The 23,148-nt window shown below is 48.8% G+C and overlaps 1 protein-coding gene across 1 annotated transcript in view; it reads right to left on the reverse strand.

Moving 5' to 3' along the window:
* The window catches only part of LOC109919935 (rho GTPase-activating protein 25-like), a 75,524-nt gene that overhangs the window by 51,797 nt on the left and 579 nt on the right, over positions 1-23,148 (reverse strand). Inside the window, exons 2-8 of the mRNA XM_048621269.1 lie at positions 20,389-20,476; positions 11,570-11,698; positions 9,366-9,573; positions 5,739-5,871; positions 3,625-3,698; positions 2,506-2,627; positions 363-588 (exon numbers count right to left, since the gene is read on the reverse strand). Of these exons, the coding sequence (XP_048477226.1) occupies positions 363-588; positions 2,506-2,627; positions 3,625-3,698; positions 5,739-5,871; positions 9,366-9,573; positions 11,570-11,698; positions 20,389-20,476 (980 nt within the window). The remainder of the gene's footprint in view (positions 1-362; positions 589-2,505; positions 2,628-3,624; positions 3,699-5,738; positions 5,872-9,365; positions 9,574-11,569; positions 11,699-20,388; positions 20,477-23,148) is intronic.

The raw sequence follows: 23,148 nt of genomic DNA on the forward strand, positions 1-23,148 counted from the left end.
CCCACGCACTCTGTACCCCACCCCAGATCACTCTGCACCCCCCCTCACTTTGTAACCCACCCCCACCCTGACTCTGTCCCCACCTCACTCTGTATCGAACCCCAGCCCTAGGAGACATCTCAGAGAGCTCTCAGTTCTGTCAGCCCTCACTTCCCTGAGGAAACATGGACGGTGCTGTGTCCAAATCTCTGGTCTCCAAATGACCTCCCTGAAACTTCCCCACTTCGCTCCCCATCCTCGGAGGGTGCCTCTTCAAAGTGAGGCCTTGGGTCTCCTGGGATGAGACAGGAAGAGCCATCTGATGAGTTGCTGTGGGCTGGAAGTGGGATGGAAGGAAATTGGCCCAGGGTGAGCTGTAGCACTGGTGATTCAGAGAGCCTGGAGTCAGACACTCAGTTCGGCCGCTGACCCTCACCTTGTGTGTTCTCGTTGTTGTTCCAGTTAGCGGGTCCGCAGCACCCCAACCCACCATGCTTCGCTGGGCACTCGTTCTCAAGGAGGGGGAAGGAGGCTTGTCCTTGTATTTTGGGAACAGTTCATCATGTTTGCTGATCAGAACAGTCATCAGCTTCTGAATCTGTGGAGTCCCTGTCTCCATAGAGAGAAAAACACAGAGAGAGGATCTGGTTATTGTCCAACCGAGCTTTAGCACGTAGTCAGCAGCACTTTCCCACCATGCGAGCTCTGACACTGAGAACGACAAGGGGAGGGGGGGGTGAATGCCTGTGCAGCTCCGCCAGCTGCAAAATGCCCTTCAAGCCCCACACTGACCTCAGCTCAAAACTATATCACCCGCTCACCTCCAACCCTCTCCGCACACTCTTCCAATTCTGCCCTCTGCCACAGCCTGCGGTTGGAATCAGTCGAGCATTCTCAGTTGTTGGCCAGGCCTGGGGTAAACAGCCACACTTCTCTGTGCTCCCTCGAAGATGCATTGAGCAAGTTTCCAGTCAGCAGTCCTCACCATCCCCACCCTGGGGCTTCAGCTTTTACTGCAGGGTATTGCTGTTGCCTCCAGCTTCGCCAATTCCACGGTGTCAATGCCGGGCTTCAGCTCACTGTGGATCAGGATTGGGATCTGAAATCTGGCTGCTGCGTCTTCCCACCAGTTCCCCGGACACCTCCTGTCCCCCGCCACCCCCCACGCAGCGCCCCCACCCCGCCGCCCCAACCCCCCATCCCATTTCTGACTGACGTCGCTCCACTTTTGAATGGAACATTTGCAAGCCCCATGTTTCTACCAAATATGTGCAAGCAACATGAACATTGCGAAGAAGGAACACTCCAGGCCCACTTTTCTACACCAGCCTAAAGTCCCAATGCTCCAGGCAAGAACGGCAAGTTAGCCACACCTCATCAGTTAATGTACATGCACATAATCCAGAACATGTCGCATGTGCTGCCCTATTCCTGTCAGCTGTCTTGTGAAGCCACACAATTGGAGGGTTTCTTTTCCTTTACTCGGTGTAACTTGGTCAACACATGAGGGCAGAACAGGTAATCTCTTCCAGGGATAGCTTCAGTGTTTCTCATTCTGTCAAAGGGCGTGGGCATCACTGACTGGGCCAGAGCGGTGGGTGTGTGGAATGCGCTGCCGGCAGTGGTAGTGGAGTCAGATACTTTAGAGACTTTTAAGCGACTCTTGGATTGGCACATGGATAATAGTATAATGTAGGGTATGCATCTTAGGGTAGGGTTTGATCTTAGTAGGATAATAGGTCGGCACAACATTGTAGGCCGAAGGGCCTGCACTGTGCTGTACTGTTCTACGTTCTAATTTGTTGACTGTTCCCCAGTTGCCCGTTGAGAAGGTGGGGGGGAGCTGCTTTCTCGAACCACTGTGGTCTATGTGCTGTAGGTCGACCCACAATGGGAGGGAATTCCAGGATTTTGACCCAGTGACAGTGAAGGAACGGCGATATATTTCCAAGTCAGGATGGTGAGTGGCTTGGAGGGGAACTTGATGGTGGTGGTGTTCCCATGTATCTGCTGTCCTTGTCCTTCTAGATGGAAGTGGTCGTGGGTTTGGAAGGTGCTGTCTGAGGATCTTTGGTGAATTTCTGCAGTGCATCTTGTAGATGGTACACACTGCTACTACTGAGTGTTATTTGTGGAGGGAGTGGATGCTTGTGGATTCTGGTGCTAATTAAGCAGATGACGGTGAGCGTCCTGTTGAAGCTGAAACCTTCCAGGCCCAGTGGACAGTATTTGATAAATGCTCCTGGGTTGGGACCTTGTTGATGGCGAGAGCCTTCGGGGAGTTATTGGCCTAGCCTCAGGCTCCGAGCCTCTGACCTGCCGTCACAGTGATGCCGAGTTGGCACTTTGATGTGTCAGTCTCTCTCCGCAATGATGTATCCCACCCTGAAGAAGCAGACGCAGCTGCCCACTGTAGCATCTCGTGTTGGTCTCCAGGCCCTGTCCCAAGAACCACACAAACCAGAGATGTGACAGGCGAGCGAGGATTTGGACTGGCCTCTGGTCACCCGCCAGACCTGGACTTGCCTCTCATGATGGCCACGGGATCTTCGAGTTTGGGTCTGAGGAGATTCACCCCGATGACAGTTGCCAGATTGTCCACGCTCATTTTATTGATCTTGGAGCTGAGCTGGACCTCGTATAGAAACCTGGCCGGGGAACAAAACAAAATAAATAAACATTCACTCTGCGAGCCTCAGGAACCAATCGCCCCCAAAATGGTTTTTGCGGAGAACAGTGTCAGGGCTGAATGTGAGACAACAGCACAGATGCCACTGCACCCCTCCATTCCATGCTAGCTCTTTCCCCAGATCTGATTTTTTTTTAAACACCTTCAGCCTTTATCCCATTTCCTTTTTGAAAGTTCCAGCTGAATCAATGTTCTCCCCCAGTGTTTGAAACATTACAACCAGCGTATCCACTCTCTCTGCAGCTATCGCTTTTAGGATCCCTGCCAGGGGGACCAGGGGGTCTTGTCTGCCTTTAGCTCCACTTCTCTCGCGATGGTGATGGTACATAATTCCTCCCCTCTGCGCTCACGGGAACCCTAACCATTCCCTAGGGAGTTACCCAGCAAGTGTTCCATGTTGGGGAACCACCTGAGATACTGTTCCAAGGTTCAGCCTCAGATGAACTGATTACTGCCAGTGGATGCACAACACATCCTCCTCCAGTTTCAGACTGTTTTGAATGAGTAGGATCAACACTGCTTGGTGCAGAAATCCATCAGGTTTCTGGCCTGTGATAGGGAAACACTATTATTTGGTCCATTCAGACAGTGTCAAGTCTTGAAATCCTGAACCGTTAACTTCCACCTCTTCACGTCAGACATCCCTTTATTCCCAACTTGATGTTCCTGCTTCCAATCCTACTCCATCCACTCCCATTCCAACATTCCCTGGTGCTGCGAGCTCACATCCCCTTTTACATGATCCATGTTGCTCTCTCCTGAGCCCCGTATTACCCCTCTCCCAGATTCCTTGTCTCCCAGTCCCACTCCCTTATCCCTGTCTCACATGGTTTGCAATGGCCTATCTATTCTGAAGATCCAGCGGTAGCTGTAGAGGGGCTGAGGCTGGGATCACAGTGAGTGTCTCTGATGGCGTGGGGGGGGGGGGGGGGCGCGGTGGGATGGAGGGATAGTACCTGCAGATGTAGCTGAGCAGGTTATAGTTCGCCTGAGGCAGTAACGAAACCTGTTTCATCACTTCCTGTTGCCCCTGTGGAGAAAAAGTCACAATTCAGATGATTTGTCTCTTCTCACTGTCCATTCTGCCCGGCCTGAGAGCAAATATTTGAAAGAGTGATATTTGTTGATTTCTGGTGCAACTTCTGAACCTCTGTTCACCGTCCCAGTCCCCTGTCTATTGCCTGACAATCAGTCCTGATGGGAAACATTGGATCCAGCAGGCCACACCTCTTCCCTTATCCCCATTCCTCTTCCAATGTGATGCTCTTCGATTTTACAAACCTAATCGTGCTTCTCAGGGACTTTGAAATAATGTCGATATAAAACGAAAGATCTGCAGATTCTGGGAAGCTGAAAGAAAAGCAGAAAGTGCTGGAGAGACAGTAGGAACTGCCGATGCTGGAGAATCAGAGCTAACAAGGTGTAGAGCTGGAGGAACACAGCAGGCCAGGCAGCATCGGAGGAGCAGGAAAGCTGATGTTTCGGGTCTGGACCCTTCTTCAGAACCCAGCAGGTCTGGAAGCATCCGCGGAGAGAAAGAGAGAGAGAGAGAAAGCAGAGTTAGCGTTTCGGGGTCCGATGCCCCTTCTCCATAGGCTGCTTACGCCTTCTCTGCTGGACGGTGTCCCTCAAGGTGACCTGGCTGTCATTCAAGTACTGCTTTCTACAGTTGACTGCAGAGAGGCTACTCAGTGTCTAGCCCCATAACTTCCTTCACGTTCCACTGGGTCAGTATAATGAGGCACCCCCTGCTGTGTGATGTCTCATATGTCAGCGTGCCTTTAAAAGCCATGCTTGTGATACTGTCACTGTATCACAACTTTTGACTTGAGGCTAGAAAGATCTCATTCTCCATCTTACCCCAGACCACTTGAAGCATGACACTCGACTGGAAACATGCTCCTCTGTGCTAAACTCAGATGCTTAATGTTAGCCCGGACACTTCTGTGCCTGAGGGATGTCATTGTCTTTCTCCTTACATAATAGTTAGTTGTAATAAATGTCTGTTGGATCCTTCAATACCACAACATCCATGCCCCAATTTCTTGTGTGATGGAGAAGGCATTGTCACATTAGCTAAAACACCCGCACCATTTCCCTGTGCCCACGAGAAGACTCCAGGAGGTACATTTTCTGTGCTGAGGAGGATCCCAAAGCACCATTTCAGTGACAGGTACTGCCAGATGTCCAGTGGGAGGAACATAGAACAATACAGCACAGGAACAGGCCCTTCAGCCCACCATATTGTGCCGAACATGATGCCAAATTAAACTAATCCCTCCTGCCTGTCCTTGGTCCATATCCCTCCATACCTTGCATATCCATGTGCATATCTTAAAGTCCCTTAAATGTCCCTACTGTATCTGTTTCCATCACCATCCCTGGCAGCGTGTTCCAGACTCTCAATACTCTCTGTGTAAAAAACATCTCACATCTCCTTTGAACTTTTCCCCCTCTCACGTTAAATGCATGATCCCCTAGTCTGAGACATTTTGACTCTGGGAAGAAAAATTCCATCAACCCTATTTATGCAAGTCACAACTTGATAGATTTCTATCGAGTCTCCCCTCAGCCTCTGCTGCTCCAGAGAAAACAACCTGAGTTTTTTCAGCCTCTCCTTATGGCTCATACCCTCTAATCCAGGCAGCATCCTGGTAAACCTCTTCTGCACCCTCTCCAAAGCCTCCACACCTTTCCTGTAGCAACCAGAACTGAACGCAATAGTCTAAGTGTGGCCTAACCAAAGTCATATAAAGCTGCAACAATGAACCACAGGAGGGTCCATACTTCTCTCTCCATCAGCCATGGTAAGGTATCAGAGACATCAAATTGTGACTTTCCAGGTCCCGAACACAGTTGAGCCTAGTTCCTCTTTACTCTCAGAATCAGAGCCTGTCATCCCTCTGAAACATGCTGTGACTCCTCCTGTCATCTCAGCTTCTCACTGAACACAAATGGTTTCCTATAGCAGCAAGTCTGTGACCTTCGGTTCAGTTTTGACTGTCACGCAGTGCGTCCGCTGACACTACACTGCACAACACAGAGGTACAGGTCAGGGATTGGAACGTACCTGCTCCTCATCGCTGTTCATGAGCTGGCTACAGGCCAGGAAGTCTTCGTACTGAGACCAGGGGACAACTGGTTCTGGGAGCTCTCTCAGGTACAGCTTAAAGAGTGAGGCTACGGTGTGCACATCAGTGTTCCTGGAAGAGAAAGCCAAGTGTCAGCATCTTAGCTCCCAATGAAGAGATAGTGGGCAGCAGGAAAAGGGAAGGATTCAAAGGAATTCATTCACAAATAATCCCATAGGTGTCATGACTTTTCCCACAGGTGAGTTCAGTAGCCCCCAGCTTCTTGTTTCCAATTACAAAAGGAATTCAAGCCCATATCACCCACATTTCAATTTCAAGTGAATTACTGGATAAAATGACTTGGATTGAATGGGAATGATGTGAATGTTAGTTGACATTAATAACATTAATCCCACCTGATTGACTCCCCCTCCACCACCTTCAAAATTCACTCCCTCCACTACCGATGCTCAGTCGCAGCAGTGTGTACTATCTACAAGATGCCCTGCAGAAATTCACCCAAGATCCTCATACAGCACCTTCCAAACCCACCACTATTTCCATCTAGAAGGACAAGGGCAGCAGATACATGGGAACACCACCCTGTCCAAGTTCCCCTCCAAGTCACTCCCCACCCTGACTTAGAAATATATCGCTGTTCCTCCACTGGGTCAAAATCCTGGAAATCCCTCCCTCAGGACATTGTGGGTCAACCTACAGCACATGGACTGCAGCGGTTCAAGAAGGCAGCTCACCCCCACCTTCTCAAGGGGCAATAAATACTGACCCAGCCAGTGACACCCATGTCCCATGACCCTGATTCAGTCAGGCTTGGGTGTGTGCTTCCTCTCAGGGACAAAGCTAGCCATGCCTGGCCAGTGCCATTTTCTTGAATGAATTTATCACTTTGGTTTGCATTCTGTTTGGGGTGGGGTGGGATGGGAGAATGCTGGAGAAGATGGTGAAATGAAGAATGATGTGATTGCCCTGCCCATAGGCTGAGAATTGTACACAGTGGGGAGAATGCATCGAAAAGGTCTTTAACAATTTGCCTTTGTTTGTGTGCAATGCATTAGGGCGTTGAATAATTCTCTGGATGGAAATAATGTGCAGGGATGTGTGGGAAATCGAACTGATACAATGGGCTGAATGGCCTCTTTCTGTGCCTGTGAAGTCAGGGTTTAAGACCACTCCCCGCTGGGGAAACATGATGTTTCCCTGAAACACTGCACAGTCATTGCACAGAGAGCTAAGGGGCAGTGCGGGCTACACCTAACCTTCGTCAAACGTTGCTGACCGACCACAGCACCACTCAGCAGAACAGTGCAGACGCCAGCTCCTGGTGCTCAGGGTGAGCCAAATACACTCCAGCCAACCCATTCTGCAGCAGATCAGTGCTCAGATGCCCTTTCAACTTACCCTGCAATTCCATCAGATCATCTCCCTGAGCAAGAGCTTGGATTATATAGTTACTGCCGAGGTGTGATGGGAGTCTTTGGAGGAGAATGACCTAGTGGAGCAAGGTAAAGGGCAGGATCTGCCAAACGCCCTCTCTGCCCTCTCCTGTCCTTTGCTGTCCCTGCTCTTTCCATACTTGCTGTTGCTCAAGTCTCACATTTGCCACCAGCTTACCCCACATGCTGTGAGGTTTGTGGGGCAGTGCTGTTGGTGGGGAGAGACAAAGTGAAGATTATCCTGACAGCTACTGTTCATTCCAAGTCTCCTGAGCTCAGTCCGAGCAGGACGCTGCCTGCAAACGTTTCTGTCTTCCTCTGTCTGAGTTTATTCATCGCTCCTGCAGATGACCTGTCTTCCACCAGGTATCCATCTATTGTGAGACCCGAGGCATCATAATTATATGGGACAGATCGAGTGGACCAATAGATCTTTCCCTGTTCATCCTTTTCTTTCTATCCATGGCATCAGGAAACATAGGAACAGGAGGAAGCCATTCAGCCCCTCATGCTGGTTCCACGTTTCAATAAGATCATGGTTGATCTGTGGTCTAACTCCATCTGCCTGCCTTTGGCTCATATCCCTTAACACCTTTGCTGAACAAACATTTCTCTCTCTCAGAATTAAAAATTACAACTGATCCTGCATCCACTGCTGTTTGTGGAAGAGAGTTCCAAACCTCTATCACCCTTTGAGTATAGGAATGCTTCCTAACATCTCCCCTGAATACTCTGGCCCTAATTCTCAGACTACGCCCCCTAGTACAAGAATCCCAAACCAGCGGAAATAGTTTATCTTTATCTCTCCTGTCTTTTCCAGTTAATATATTGGAGACTTTGATCAGGTCACCCTTTAATCTTCGAAATTCTAGAGAAGGACACAGTTCCCAGACCTGCTCCCAGTACTCCAAGTGGGGTCTAACCATGATGAGATGTGACGTCTGCTTCCTTGTACTCTAATCCTCTCGATATAAAGGCCAGTATTCCATTAGCCGTCTCGATTACGTTCTGCACCTCTTCGTGGCGTTTTAACGATCTGTGCATCTGAACCCCAAGTCTCTTTGGACATCCTCTGTATTTAACTCCACCTAGAAAGTACTATGATCTATCCTTTCTCAGTGCAAAATGCTTGCTTCTATCGAAATCTATCCTCCACAGTTTTTGCCCATTCACTGAGACCATCAAACTCACTTTGGAATTTTATCTACACTATCTACAATGCCTCCTAACTCTGTGTCATCAGCAAATCTGGATTTTATGGTTTTCGATGCCACTATCCAAGTTATTACCGAAGAATGTGAATAATTGAGATCCTAACACAGATCCCTGTGGGAAACCGACGGTCAACATGTTGCCAGTTTGACCGCTTCCCCATTCTCCCCACTTCCTATCGCCTGCCACTCAACTAATTCCCAGCCAGGTTCAGTAATGCTCCCTCGATTCTGTGAGCTTCTACTTCAGTTAGCGGTCTCTTCAGTGAGACCTCTGGGTGAATTGAGAAGAATGACATGCTGATGTTGGGTTGAATTGAGGCATTTAAGAGGGCCATCAAGTTGCCATTGGACAGTAATGGCGTGCAGGCATTTGGGAATCTGGAAGGAAACTGGCACGAGATAACAGAGCCAGTGCGGTCACAATGGACAAAGTGGCTTCCTCCTGGACTGGTTTGGTTCTGTGATTCCCCAGTAAAAGTGCACTCCATTCCTTCCAAAGTGAGTGTTTTGGAAAAGTGTGGAGAGTTCAGAGAAGGGCCTGTGCAGCGTGTGTGTGGAGCCCTCTACAAATACAGGAGGTACCTTTGCCGAAGGACTCAGCCTGCGATCCAGACGGAAGGTGTCACCGAGTAACGAAAGCGGTGACGTTGACAGTGTTTTATGTCGTGATAACGGGAACAGAAACACATCTCTCTCCAAGGTCATGTTGGTTGCGTGATGGCATCAGAGCCATTAACCAGACGGTTGGTTTGAGTTTGAGGACATGGAGTGGGTGCCAATGCTGTGGCTTGAAGAGGTATGTTTTGTCCTGGTTTATTTCAGAGGGAGAGATATCAGGGAACAGGTACTGAGCAGTCTACGAGAAGATAAACAACTTGGGAGGCCTTGAGTTTCTGTTTAACAAGTTGGAAGAATAGAAGCAGCCCGAGTGAGCATTTGAAAATATTAATCTGCCTACCTGTCAAAAGACGGCCTCTCCCCACAGTCGAAAGCATCTCTCAGTTCTTTGACTTGGTTGTCTTGTCCTGGAAGACGGAAGATACCTTCTTCATTCAGCCCGTAGTTCCGAATGAAGTCAGCACACTGCTCCACCACCATGGGCACCAGGTGCTGGCCAAACTTCTGCTCATATGCCACCGTGTCTGCCAGGCGTTGACCGAAGACAGCTGAAGGAAGAGGAAGTGCTCGAGTCAAGATGGTGGTGGGAACTGCACATTTCCTGGGGCTTATGCTCCGAGGTCGCTGTTATGCAACTTGGCCCCTTTCAGGTTCATCCAAACGTTCAAACCCTGGAGCACGAAAGGATCATACCAGCTCTCTGAAAGAGCCATTGTGCTTCTCTCATCATCCTCAAGGACCTGCTCACCCCTCCAATCCAATTATCAATAGGATCTATTTCCATCCCAATTCTCAGGGAGAGCATCCCAGATCCCGGTAAGATTGATGTGGGTACATTCTCCTCATTACTGAGCTAGGGCTTCACTCATGATACGGAAACAATAGACCCAGACCCAGCATTGAATGGTGTGTGACTGTCTGACGTCATGGATAGACCCAGATTGGATCCCATTGCACAAACTTAAGTTGAGGACATGTAGGCTCCAAACAGTCAGACTCAACTCACCGAGCATTATCCCCTCCTATGTCTATCTGTCTATCTCAGCCTTGGATAGATTTAATGACCCAGCCTCAACAGGCTGTCTGAATTCATTCCCCTCCGAGAGAAGAAATTCTTCCATATCTCTGTCTGACATGGGTGACCCTTTTCTCTGAGATTACACCCTCTGGTCCCAGACCCTCCCCCACAGGGAAATACCCTCCCTGCATCTCCCCTGTCAATCCCTCCCTCAGAATCTTCTGTTTCAATAAGGTCACCTCTCATTCCTCTAAACCCCAGTGAGTACAGGCCCAACCTACTCAACCCCTCCTCTTAAGGCAGTCCGTCCATCCTCGGGACCAGCTGAGTGAACCTCCTCTGGGCTGCCTCCAATACCAGCCTATCTTTCCTTCGATAAGGAGCTCAAAAAATATTCACAGGATCCCAGCTGGGGTCTGACTAGTTCCTTGGTCAGTTATAGCAACACCTTCCTGTTTCAATCCTCCAATCCAGAGCAGACCAGTTGCAATTGGATCTCGTGGAGCCCCTTGCCAGCTGGTGATCAACTTCAGAATATTGGCACATTCCTGGAAGAAAGGGGTGGCATAGTGGCTCAGTGGCTCAGTGGTTAGCAGTGCTGCCTCACAGCACCAGGGACCCAGGTTCGACTCCACCCTCAGGCGACTGTCTGTGTGGAGTTTGCACATTCTCCCCGTGTCTGCCCGGGTTTCCTCCGGGTGCTCCAGTTTCCTCCCACTGTCCAAAGATGTGCAGGCTAGGGTGGAACGGCCACGGGAAGTGCAGGGATAGTGTGTTGGTTGAGTCTGGGTGGGATGCTCTTTGGAGGGTTGGTGTGGACTTGTCAGGCCAAATGGCCTGTTTCCACACTGTAGGGATTCTATTCTGTTCATTTTGCACTCTCCGAGTCCTACAAGGGTGGCAAGGCAGTGTGGGGAGCTGGGAGGCCAGGATGGCACTGGCAGTGAGGAGTTATCATGTACTTGTGTGATGCTGATTGAGGGCTGGGGAGACTGCATTGCTGGGCTTTGCAGGAAAGAGCCCCTCAGCTTACCATCCAGGATGACGGGCATGGGGCACCAACAGCATTGTGGTCATGTCAATGGCCTAGGAATCCAGGTTCGTGATCTGGGGACATGCCTTTGCATCCCACCCTGGCCAGATGGGGAAAATCAAATTCAATTTTTAGAAAACAAATCTGGAGAGCTGGACCCAGTGGTGACAAAAACATTGTCATTAAAAACCCAGTCTGGTTCCTTGAAGGAAGGAAATCTTCCATCCTCATCCAATCTGGGTCTACACGTGACTCCAGTCCCACAATGGTGTGGTTGACACCCAAGTGGTCCCTGGGCCATGAGTGATGGTTTATAAATGGCACTCTAGCCAGTGATCCCAACAGCCCATGAATGAACAGACCCAGAGGCCATCCCTCTGCGTGAGCCTACATGCATTCACTTCCTAACACTGGTGCGAAACACTGAGGAGCAGCTGGATACAGCAGTGACAAGGATAGATGCGAGACAAATGCCGGAGTATAGTCTGGTTACCTCCACTGGACAGCGTTCCCATTGCCCGGCGAATCACCTTCACCCAATCTTCCATTTCGCTCTGTGAATTGGCCATCAGCATGTGGGACTCCTGAGCACTTCCTGTCCTCTCCCGGTCACCATAGCCCACTGTGAGACACCAAACAAGAAAAATGTCAGCAAACAGCAGGGTTTTCAATCCATCGGCACTGAACCTCCAACCAATTTGAGATCGGCAGCCCAACTCCGAATCCACCTCTATAGTCACAATTGCTCAACACCAACTCACGTCACCATGGGCGTCTGGCAGTCTGAAGTCAGATATGTCATCAGAGATTCCTCTCAACAGCGGATATAAATAACAGAGGCTGTGGAGGTGGCTAAGGTGATATCAAGTGGCTTCTTGAGAGTGGGGAATGTGCTACATCAGTACGATCAGCAGAGGAACAATGATGCAACTGTATCGCATACATCAGGCATAGTCTCTGGTCATACCGAGGAGCTTTCTTACTGCAATTATACAGGGCTTTGGTGTGACCGCACCTGGAATACTGTGTGGAGGTTTGGACTACTTATCTGGGGGAGGGATGTTCTTGCTATAGAGGGAGTGCAGCGAAGGTTTACCAAATTGATTCCTGGGACAGTAGAACTATCATCTGAGGAGAGATTGAGTTGGTTAAGACTGTGTTTGCTGGAGTTCAGAAGGAAGAGGGGGCTCTCAAAGAAAGCTATAAGGTAGTAAGAACGACAGTGAGGGTAAACACAGGAAGGATGTTTCCGAAGGGCTGGGGGAGCCCAGAATCAGGCGTCATCGTTTGAGGGTAAGGGGTAAATCTTTTAGACTGAGATGGTGAGAAATGCCTTCACTCCGAGAATGGGGAGCCTGTGGAATTCACTGCCACAGAAAACAGTTGAGGCCAAGACATTGTGTTTTCAAGAAGGACGTAGATAAAACTCTTGTAGCTGAAAGGGATCATGGGATATGGGGGGAGGGCAGGATGAGTGTATTCAGATCGATGATCAGGTTAGGATTATATTGAATGGCAGAACGCACTTGAGGGGCCAAATGGCCTACTTCTGTTCCTCTAAGACCATAAGATAATAAAATATAGGCCAGAATGAGGCCATTCAGCCCATTGAGTCTGCTCTCTCATTCAATCATGGCTGATCTGTTTCAAAACCTCATTCTCTTGTCTGCTCCCTGCAAACCTTGATCCCCTTACCAGTCAAGAATGTATCTACCTCTGTCTTAAATACACTCAATAATTTGGCCTCCACGTCCTTCTGCAGCATGAGTTCCACTGATACACCATCCTCTGGTTGAAGAAATTCCTCCTCATCTCAGTTCTAAAGGGTCATCGCTTTACTCTGAGGCTGTGCACTCGGGTCTGAGTCTCTCCCACTAGCGGAAACATCTTCTCCATGTCCACTCAACCAGGCCTCTCAGTATTCCGTAATGAGATTCCCCCTCATTCTTCTCAATTCCAATGAGTACAGACCCAGAATCTTCAACCACGCCTCACATGACAAGCCCTTCATCCTCGGGATCTTTGTTGTAAACCTCCTCTGGACACACTCCAACACCAGCACATCCTTCCTTAGACACTGGACCCAAAACTGCTCACAATATTCCAAACATGGTCTGACCAGGGCCTTATACAGCCTCAGCACTACATCCCCGCTTTTGGATTCTAGCCCTCTTGAGATGAATGTTAACATTACATTTGCTTTCCTAACCGCCAAATGAACCTGCATGTTAATCTTAAGAGAATCCTGAACTAGGACCCCCAAGTACCTGTGTGCTTCAGACTTCCAAATCCTTTCCCTATTTAGAAAATAGCCTATTCCTCTATACTTCCTGCCAAACTGCTTAGCCTCACACTTTCCCACAATGTATTCCCTCTGCCACTTCTTTGCCCACTCTCCGAGCCTGTCCAAGTCCTTCTGCAACCTCCTGGCTTCCTCAACACAACCCTCCCTCAACCTATCTTAGTATCATCCGCAAACTTAGCGACAATGCCCTCAGTTCCTTCGTCCAGATCATTAATGTATTACGTGAACAGTTGTGGTCCCTACACTGACCCCTGTGGAACTCCACTCGCCACCAGCTGCCATCCTGAAAAACACCACTTTATCCCCACTCCCTGGCTTCTGTTAGTCATCCAATCCTCTGTCTGTGCCAGTACATTGCCCCTAACAACATGGGCCCTTATCTTATTTAGTGGCCTCCTGTGTGGCACCTTGTCAAAGGCCTTCTGGAAATCCAAATCAATCACGTCCACTGGCTCCCCTTTGTCTAACTTACTCATCAGCTTCTCAAAGAATTCTAACAGATTGGTCAGGCATGACCTCCCTTTGATAAAGCCATGCTGACTCAGCCCTGTTTTACCATGCACTGCCATGTATTCCGCAATCTCATCCTTAATAAACCTTCCCAACGACCAGGATCAGGCTAACAGGCCGATAATTTTCTGTCTTCTGCCTCCCTCCCTTTCGAAACAGGTATATTACATTAGCCATTTTGCACTCGTCTGGGACTCTCCCTGACTCCAGTGATTCCTGACAGATCACCACTCACACATCCACAATCTCCTTCAGAACTCTGGGCCTCAGTCCATCTGTTCTGGGATATTTATCCACCCACTGATCTTTCAGCTTCCCTCGCACCTTCTCAGTGATGGCTAGTACACTCACCTCTGCTCCCTGACTCTCTCGAGGTTCTGGTATGTTGCTGGTGTCTTCCACCATGAAGGCTGATGCAAAGTTTCTATTCAGTTCATCTGCTATTTCTGTGTTCCCCTTTACTACTTCTTCTAGCATCATTTTCCCACGGTCCAATGTCCACTCTCATCTCTCTCATGTCTAAAAAAATTCTTCTTTTATATTACTAGCTAACCTACCCTCATATTTCATCTTCTTCTGCTTCTTGCTTTTTAATTATCTTCTGCTGGTTTTTCAAAGCTTCTCAATTCTCTACCTCCCACTAATCTTCACCACATTATGTGCTGTTTCTGTTGCTTTTAATGCTGTCCCTGACTTCTCTTGTCAGCCCATGGTTGCCTCACCCTCCCCTGTGTATGTTTCTTCCTCCATGCTCTGCCTCCCGAATTATCCCCAGAAACGCCTGCCTGTGCTGCTCTATCAGCTTCCCTGCAGGGCTGCCCTTCCAATCAACTCTGACCAGCTTCTCCCTCACCTTTACTCGATTGTAATCCTGTTACACATGATTCCAGCCTCTCCCTCTCAAACTGCGCGGTGAATTCTGTCATCTTATGGTCACTGCCCCTGAGGGATTCCTTCACCTTAAGCTCCCTACTCAAGTCTGTCTCATTACGCATCACCAAATCCAGAACTACTCTGTTCCCTAGTGGGCTATTCCACAAAAAAAAACCAAGTCATAGACATTCCACAGTTTCCTTTTTCTGAGATCTGCTTCCGACCTGATTTTCCCAGTCCACCTGCATGTCGAAGTCCCCCGTGATTACTCTAACACTGCCTTTCTTACATTGCCTTTTCTATCTCCTGATTTATTTTCTTCTCCACCTCCTGTTTACTGCTAGGAGGCCTGTACACAACTCCCATCAGGGTCTTTTTTCCTTCACATTTCCTTAACTCTGCTCCCATGTCTTCTGGCTCTATCACTTGCTGCCGATTTAATTTCATTTCTTACAACAAGGCAACCCCACCTTGTCTTCCCATCGAAAGGACATGTATCCTTGGATATTTAGTTCCCAGCCCTGATCCTCTTCCAGCCATATCTCTGATACTCCACAACATCGTACCTGGCAATTTCAAACTGTGTCACCATTGTTTCATATGCTGCATGCATTTTAGTGCAACACATCGCTTGATGTTTTTATGTTTCAACCTCAGGCAAGCATACAAGCTCCCAGCTGGTAGAAAGCTGATGCCACCCTCTCAGATGGTAAAGGAAGGAGCCTGTGTGTTTCTGTGTTAACAAGTCTCATGTCTTGTGCAGTGATGTTTATGCCCTCAAGTCAGGCCAAGGACCTGTTCAGGAAAGGGCTTGGCAGGGTCTGATGTACAGCTGGAAACGGCCATGGATGCTCAGGGGTCATGGAGACAGTGTGGGCAGACCAGTGTTGAAAGAGCAAAGGACACGATCTGTACGCAGGGCTGGAGACTGTGGGCGTCGAGGTGGAGACGTGAAGGCTGTGGAGAAGTTATCTGAGGAGCTGGAGACCACGGTGCTGGGGCTGGATTGAGAACGGGGGTTGGGGAAGAGGGACAGAGAGAGGCGATGTGGAAGGGCGGTTTCTCACCTTTGCGAACACGACAGGTAACACCACAAATCGACCGATGACCTGAACATTGGCCAATGCAACAAGCCAAACCTTCCCCTCTCCCCTGGATTTGCCAACTCGCTATTCATTCCTGAATGCAGGGGTCCTTCATCCTGGGAGGTTTCTGACCTGGGCTTGTGGCTGGGCAGTTCCAGAACACCTACTGTGGGCCCCAGCTGACCCTAAACCTCTCCACCTCCACTCTCGAGTCACCCTGAATGCTGCTGCCCTCTCCTGGCCAGCCCAGCATTCCATCCTACTCCAAGGACAAGCAGGAATTCCATTGAACTGTGCCCAGGCATAGCTCAGTTACCACAGTACTGGCATACTGCTGCGGGTAATAAAGAACTGTACAGCGCAGGAACAGGCCCTTCAGTCCACCATGCCTGTGCTGACACATGTTGCCTTTCTAAACTAAAACCTTTTGCCTTACGCAGTATGTAGCCCTCTATTCCCCTGCCTATTCATATATCTATCAGCAAACCCCTTAAACGTTGTTATTGTACCTGCTTCCACCATCTCCTCTGGCAGCTTATTCCAAAAATTTGTGTTAAAAAAAACCCTGCCATTTATAGCTCCTTTAAACTTACCGCATTTTACCTTAAACCTATTTCCCTGACTAATTGACATTTCTATCCTGGGAAAAAGACTATCTGACTATCGATTCTATCCATGCATCTCATAATTTTGTAAACTCCAAGCAGGTCACCCCTCAGCCTTCAATGTTCAAGTGGAAACAAATTAGGTTTGTCCAGTCTCTGCTCACAACTCATACTCTCCAAACCAGGCAACATCCTGGTAAACCATTTGTGTACCCTCTCCAAAGCCTCTACATCCAGTGAGGTGACCAGAACTGCTAAACTAAAGCTCTACTGCAGCTGCAAGGATTGTTACTGAGGAAAATCTGAACCTTGTGATCTCTCCTAACCAGCCATCCCACAATGTCCCAGTGATGGACAAGCTCCGAATTTGTTCCGAATTGAAGCAGCCAACGTCATTGAAGCCAGTGGTTTTAGAGCTGGCTGAACAGCTGACTGAAAGATGTGCAATTCGCTGAGCTGGGTTCCCTCCTCCCTCTGCTCCTCCACCCTCTACCCAGTTCTGAAGCTGCAGGAACGTGGGAGCACGGGAACGGAGGTAGGCCATTCAGCCCCCTCAAGCCTGTTGCACCATTCGATGAGATCATGATCTGGTTCTTGTTCCTGGTTGGAAAGTTCACGTGTCCCGTGGGGAAGTTAAATTCTCGGACAAGGTGACAGGCTGAAGTGTGGCTTACCTTGCCTGGGGAGTGGAGAACATGAGCTCGCAGTCTCAGGACAGAATGCTCGTTACATTGTCAAGGAGAGACAGTGGGAGAGGGGCTCTTGTGGCACAGGGGCAGTGTCCCACCCTCTGGGTTTGAAAGCCCAGCGTGCAAGTCTGACCTGCTCCTGCGGTGTGTGACACATAGCTGGACAGGTCGCTTGAAAAATACACCTGAACAGGAGGAAGCTGTTGATCGATGAAGTACCTTGAGTACATGCAGAGCTGGACTGCTGAGCTCCACACTTTCACAAGTCACAACTTATTTTCATTCTCAAATTTGTCTTTGCACTTCAGTGTGCAGCAGAGGGCTGGGGAGGGGTTGTGCCGTAGATTGGTGGGAGTGCTGGGCAGATGAAATCTCCTTCTGGGTCTATCCTGGGATCTGGAAATCGGACCCAGTGGCCCACCATTCTTCCAGTGGGCACCACAGGAGCTGGAGTGAACCATCTCTCTCCAACACAGCATCCCACCTGTAAACAGTTCAGTTTCCTTTCAAGTTTAGTTGACAATACCCCCTTTAATGGCAGTTCTTTCATGAAACAGTTGATGAATTCGCTTGATTGACAGGCGTATAAAAAGGGACTGCTCCTTTAAGAAGATAATCCTTTGATGATAAGTTTGTTTGATTTATTGGTACTCAAATTTGCATAAAAAGGGTCAGCTGGGCCATTGCTTGTCTTTGGAAGGTTGGGGAAGGATGTATTTTTGTTGTGTATTGGCTAACTGGCTGTGATCAGGGCAAAGGGATAGATGGCTATGCTCCTCCACTTCACTGTGGAGCTGGGATCTGTGGACCAAAGGGTCAGCCATTGACAATGGAGTGCAGGGTTATGTCTGCACTTGGGAGGATTGTGAACCTGGGGAATTGTTTACCCTAGAGAGCAATGAAGGCTCAGTTATTGTGTATGTTCATGACAGAAACAGATGCTGGATGAGGGGGTTATGGAGAATGGCTTGGTCCTGTGGAGTTGATATGGAACACTACAGCAGCAGTGATATTGAACAGGGTAGCAGACGCCAAGTGTGAGCTTCCCCTGTATGTGTGACTTTAATTCTTGCAGTCACCAAGGATTGATCCTGAGGGAGGTTTTCCTGGGATCTCTTCCCTGCATGCTGCACACAGAAAGAGGATGAAACAGCAGACCTTATTGGTCTGTGGGAATCCTGGCTGATCACCCAGAGCTGTGGTTACACTGAAACCCCTCTCACTCACTCTCTCACACAGAGACACGCACTGTGCCTGCTCAGGAAGGTGGTTGTCCCCATCAACCTTTCCAGGGTTGTGAGGGGTAGACCATAAAGTGCACCCTCCCTGGTCTCACTCCCACCCTGGGGTTAGGTGCCAGCCTTGCTTTGCAGTTTGCCCACTCAGAGGGCACAGTCACCCATTTCGGGTAAAGGCCCTGAGCTTTCTCATCTTCCATTGGAGTGTGGGATCTCCCTTGATTTCCAGCACGGGGAACTGGGTCGGGATTAAACAGTGTAGGCTGGAATGTGAACAAACTCCCTGTTTGAATCACAGTGATGTTGGGAAAGGAACGTTGCTGTGAGTGAGATGCACCTTTGCTCATGGCTTGGAGTGGCAGTGCAGTTCAAGGCTGTTTCTCTCTTTCTCTCTCTCTCTCTCTCTTTCTCTTCCCGCTCCCCCCCACCCCACCCTCCACCCACCAGCTCCCCTGCTCACCAGGAGGCTGCTGGCACTTCACAAAAACTACTCTTCCCCTGAGACCACATCCTGTGCAAACTCGGAGCACAGTTTGTGGCTGTTGGGCTGTGTCGGAGGGAGACTGTGATGTCTGTGTTTCCCCACCTACGCAGCCAGGCTTGAAGGTTTGGAAATGAATGTATCCTCCTTTCCCCTCAGCCCAGGTGTCTGTGTGTGAAAACTGCCACAGTTCTGTGTGCCAGTGGCCTAGTGTGATACTGAGTGACTGTGTAAAGCAGCAGGTAGAGCTGTAAATCCATGAAGTGGGCTGGACATTGTGCCTTGTTCCTCTCACTTTCCAGGTGGAAAACCCAAGGGGAGCGTCAGCGATTCCAGGCTGGTGTCTCCGGGATCTGAAATATATCCGGCTCTGTCCACAGCCTCCACATGGCTGGGTCAAATCCTCTGAACTGTCCTGGAGGCTGTGGGTCAACCCCACATACTGGGGGAAGGGGCCGTTGGTTCACTTCAGTTTATCTCATGCTGGCTACTGCCTTGTGTGACAGTAGCTTTTGCAGAATCACAGCAAGGCCTCATTTTGATAGTCATTGAGTCACAGAGTGCAGAAACAGGTCCCTCGGTCCAACCAGTCCATGCTGACTATTACTCCAAACTAAACTAATCTCCACCTGCCTGCTCCTGTCCCATATCCTATTCATGTACTTGGCTAAATGTCTCTTAAACATTGTAACTGTATCCACATCTACCACTTCCTCAGGAAGTTCATCCCACATGTGAGCCACCCTCTGCTTTAAAAAAAATCGTCCCCTCATGTTTTTTTTTAATCTCTCTCCGCTCGTTAAAAAATGGGCCCCCCAGCCTTGAAATCCTCCATCCTAGGGAAAAGACATCTGCCATTCACCGTATCCATGCCCCTCATTATTTTAAAAACTTGCACATGGTCACCTCTCAACCTCTTCTACTCCAGTGGAAAAAAAAGTCCCAGTCTCTCCTTATAACTCAAACTATTGAGCAAAGCCCACAGACTATGACACTCCTTTCTTCCCCTGGTGTGTTACAGTTCTAGTATTTTTTTTTAAGGAAGGCCTTAGAGGAGAGCAGAGAGAGAGAGAGATGGAGAGTTTCAGGTCAGGGTATCCAGAGCTGGGAGCCCAGGGGTCAGCATCAGCGGCTGAGAAGTGAATAGGCAGCAGGAGTGGTCCCATCTCCAAGGGCCAAGATGTAATCGGGAGGAGCAAGGCCACAATGGGACCGGTGCTGAACCTAGCCTTCACTAAGAGGGGTTGATGGCTCAGTGAGATACCACCTTGTGAGTCTGCTCCTGGGTTTTGAATATATCCAGACAATGGGCAGCAGAGGGGGTATATTAGACCTGCCTGCTTGTCCCTCCTCTGTGGCTGGCCTCCCCTGCCTCTCCCCAGCCCAGGGATGTTCCTTGGAGATAACTTGGCTCCCTGTCCAAGATCCCAAGTGGGAGAGTGAGTTGGGAGCCACATTGACCTGGCGTGGATGAATGAAATGCTGATGCCTTGGTACTTAGGGATTTCTGGCAGAGAGAGGCATACCTGGAACGATTTCAAAGAGGAATTTTCCTGGTTCATCAGGGTTGGGTGGTAGTTCATTGACCTTGCAGTCCTGGAGGACAATGTGACCCTGTAAATGAGACAATTTAGTGAGCACGTCACCCAGTCCCTGCTTAAAAATAACAAGAGCCCGCATCCATAAAAAAACACTCTGATCTTGAAAAAAGACTAAAATGGTCCCAAAGTGATGGACAGAGTCACAACAGTTCCCCAACCTGGTCAACGACACTGGCCTTGGGGAAAGGCTACGCATTGGCAAAATTACATTGTGTCTGCAGTTTGACATAACATTGGTCGGCTGCCAAGAATTATTTTTCCAATTCAACAGTAGGAAGATGTGATGAGCGAAATTGCCAGCTAGAATGTCCCTTACCTTCTTAGCTCACACCCCCACCTCCAGCCCTCCTCCTCAGGAACATTGAGAACAGAGGTCTGGGAGGATTATTCACCTCGAATGTTATATGCACTTTTGGTCTCCTGACCTGAGTAAGCATGTTCAGGTTATGTAGGGAGTGCAGTGAAGGTTTACCAGACGGATTCCTGGGATGGCATGACCTATGGGGCTGATGTATGGAGCGGTTAGGACTATATTCACTGGAGTTTAGAAGAATGAGGAGGGATTTCATAGAAACCTATTAAATTCTAACAGGACTCAACAGGATAAACTCAGGAAGGACAGATGCCGATGACCAGGGAGTCCAGAGACAGGGGTCACAGTCTAAGGACATAGGGTAGACCGTTCAGGGCTGAGAAGGTAAGAAACGTCTTCACTCAGAGTGTCGGGAGACCGTGGAATTCACTATCACAGAAAGTAGCTGAGGTCAAAACATTTCACTAAGGAATCAGATGTAGTTCCTTGGAAGAAAGGGATGAAATGATTTGGGGAGGTGGGAACAGGATCCTGTATTGATGATCAGCCATGACCATCCTGAATGGCAGAGCAGACTCGAAGGGCTGAATGGCCTATTCCTGTTGTATACATGAAAGATGGGAAGTCACTTTGACGGTGCGTCAGGTGACCTCCCAAGGGGAACTCTCTGGTCAGCAAACTACATCGTTGGTTGTTAGAGTTCATTTCGACATCCGCCTTTCAACCACTTCCCTCACCCTGATAAAAAGTGCGACTGTAGCATTCCCACCTCCCTGCTGGGGACGCTGAGTGCTGTTCAGCTGAATGCTACAGCTACATTATTCCCAATTCACCCTCTCACAAAATCCGTCATCCTCTGCCTGGAGATGCTGTAAATGCTGAACTCCCTTTCCAAAGGCACTAGGCAGTGATTGCCATGTCCAATTGTTTGTTGCTGTTATTCTCTCTCTGCATGCCTGCTAGCTGTGCTCCACTCACTGTATGCATTCTGTTCAGCTGGGCTGCAGAAACCGACCAACTGGAAGTGAACCGAGTGCAGGACTTTGACAAGCACTGTCAGTAACGCTGGACAACTCCTCCTCCCATTCCCAGTACGTCCCCACAGCTACATGGCAACCTTCCCCTGCAACCACACAAGGTCTAATAACTCCTCATTTACCCCCTCTCTCGTCGCTGTCCAAGGCATCAGGCGCACCTTCCAAGTGAAGCAGCACTTTACCTACACTTGGCTCAGTCTAGCCTCAGTGTATTTGCTGCTCGCTATGTGGTTTCCTCTACACTGCTGGAGACAGCATGCAGTCTGGGCAACCGCTTTGCAGAGCACCTACGTTCTGTCCGCAGAAATGACCCTGACACTTCAACACTGGCCAACATCTCTGCCTCAGACTTGCTGCAGTGCTCCAGCGAAACTCAGCCAAGCTGGAAGAACAGCACCTCATTTTCGGCTTGGGAGCTTTACAACCTTCTGGACTCAATATCGAGATCAATAAATTGAGAGTTTGATTCCCTCCTCCTATGTTTACTTTACCCACCCCAAAACCCAGTCTTGTTATGACATACGTTGAGTTTTACTCAGTTGATGCATTTTCACCCACTCTCAGCCTGCGAACACATTTGATGGTTTGCTTTCAGAACAGACTACCCGTTATCTGTAATTCTCAGCTCTCATCCTCACTTATTCAGCTTCTCTTCTGTCCTGATCCTCCATCAATAATCACTCATTAACTCCCCTTTTCCCATCTCTGTCTTACTGAGCTCCACCTCCACCTATCCACTCAACATTCCCTTCTTCCCCAACCTCACCTTCAGCATAAGAGCCACATTTTCCTAACTGCTCTTAGCTCTGACGAAAAATCTATGGACTTAAAACATTAACTCTGCTTTCTTCCCACAGATGCTGTGTGACAATACTATGGCTTTTAGAGGTGTATTTTTGTCCTGGTTTTTCTTTTGAGGAGAGGTTTCAGACAGAGGTGATGAGCTATCAATTTGAATCCAATAAAGTAAACAGCTTGTGAGGCCTTGGTTTTTTTTTAAACAAGTTGGAACAATAGAAGCAGCCTGAATGGGTGGGGTCAATCTCCCACCGAACCAGGATTTTTAGTTTTAGTTTTTCAGTAGCAGTTGTTGCTGGGATCTTGAAGTTATATGTGGAAGCTGCAGTACATCTTTCCCTGCTACTCTCTCTCTGAGTTTTCTCTTCTTGCTTTTCCTCCGAGACTGGAGAATTGCATGTGAGACAATCTATTTTACTGAATTTGCCTTTGCCAAGGGTGTGTTTATGGGATGTTACTATATTGTAACAGGTACTGTTTGTAAGTAATAGTACTTATACTTTTAAATAACCTATTATTCTATTAAGTTTTCCAATA

Source organism: Rhincodon typus, unplaced genomic scaffold (genome assembly GCF_021869965.1).
Source record: "Rhincodon typus isolate 14 unplaced genomic scaffold, sRhiTyp1.1 hic_rhity00000355, whole genome shotgun sequence".
Taxonomy (NCBI): domain Eukaryota; kingdom Metazoa; phylum Chordata; class Chondrichthyes; order Orectolobiformes; family Rhincodontidae; genus Rhincodon; species Rhincodon typus.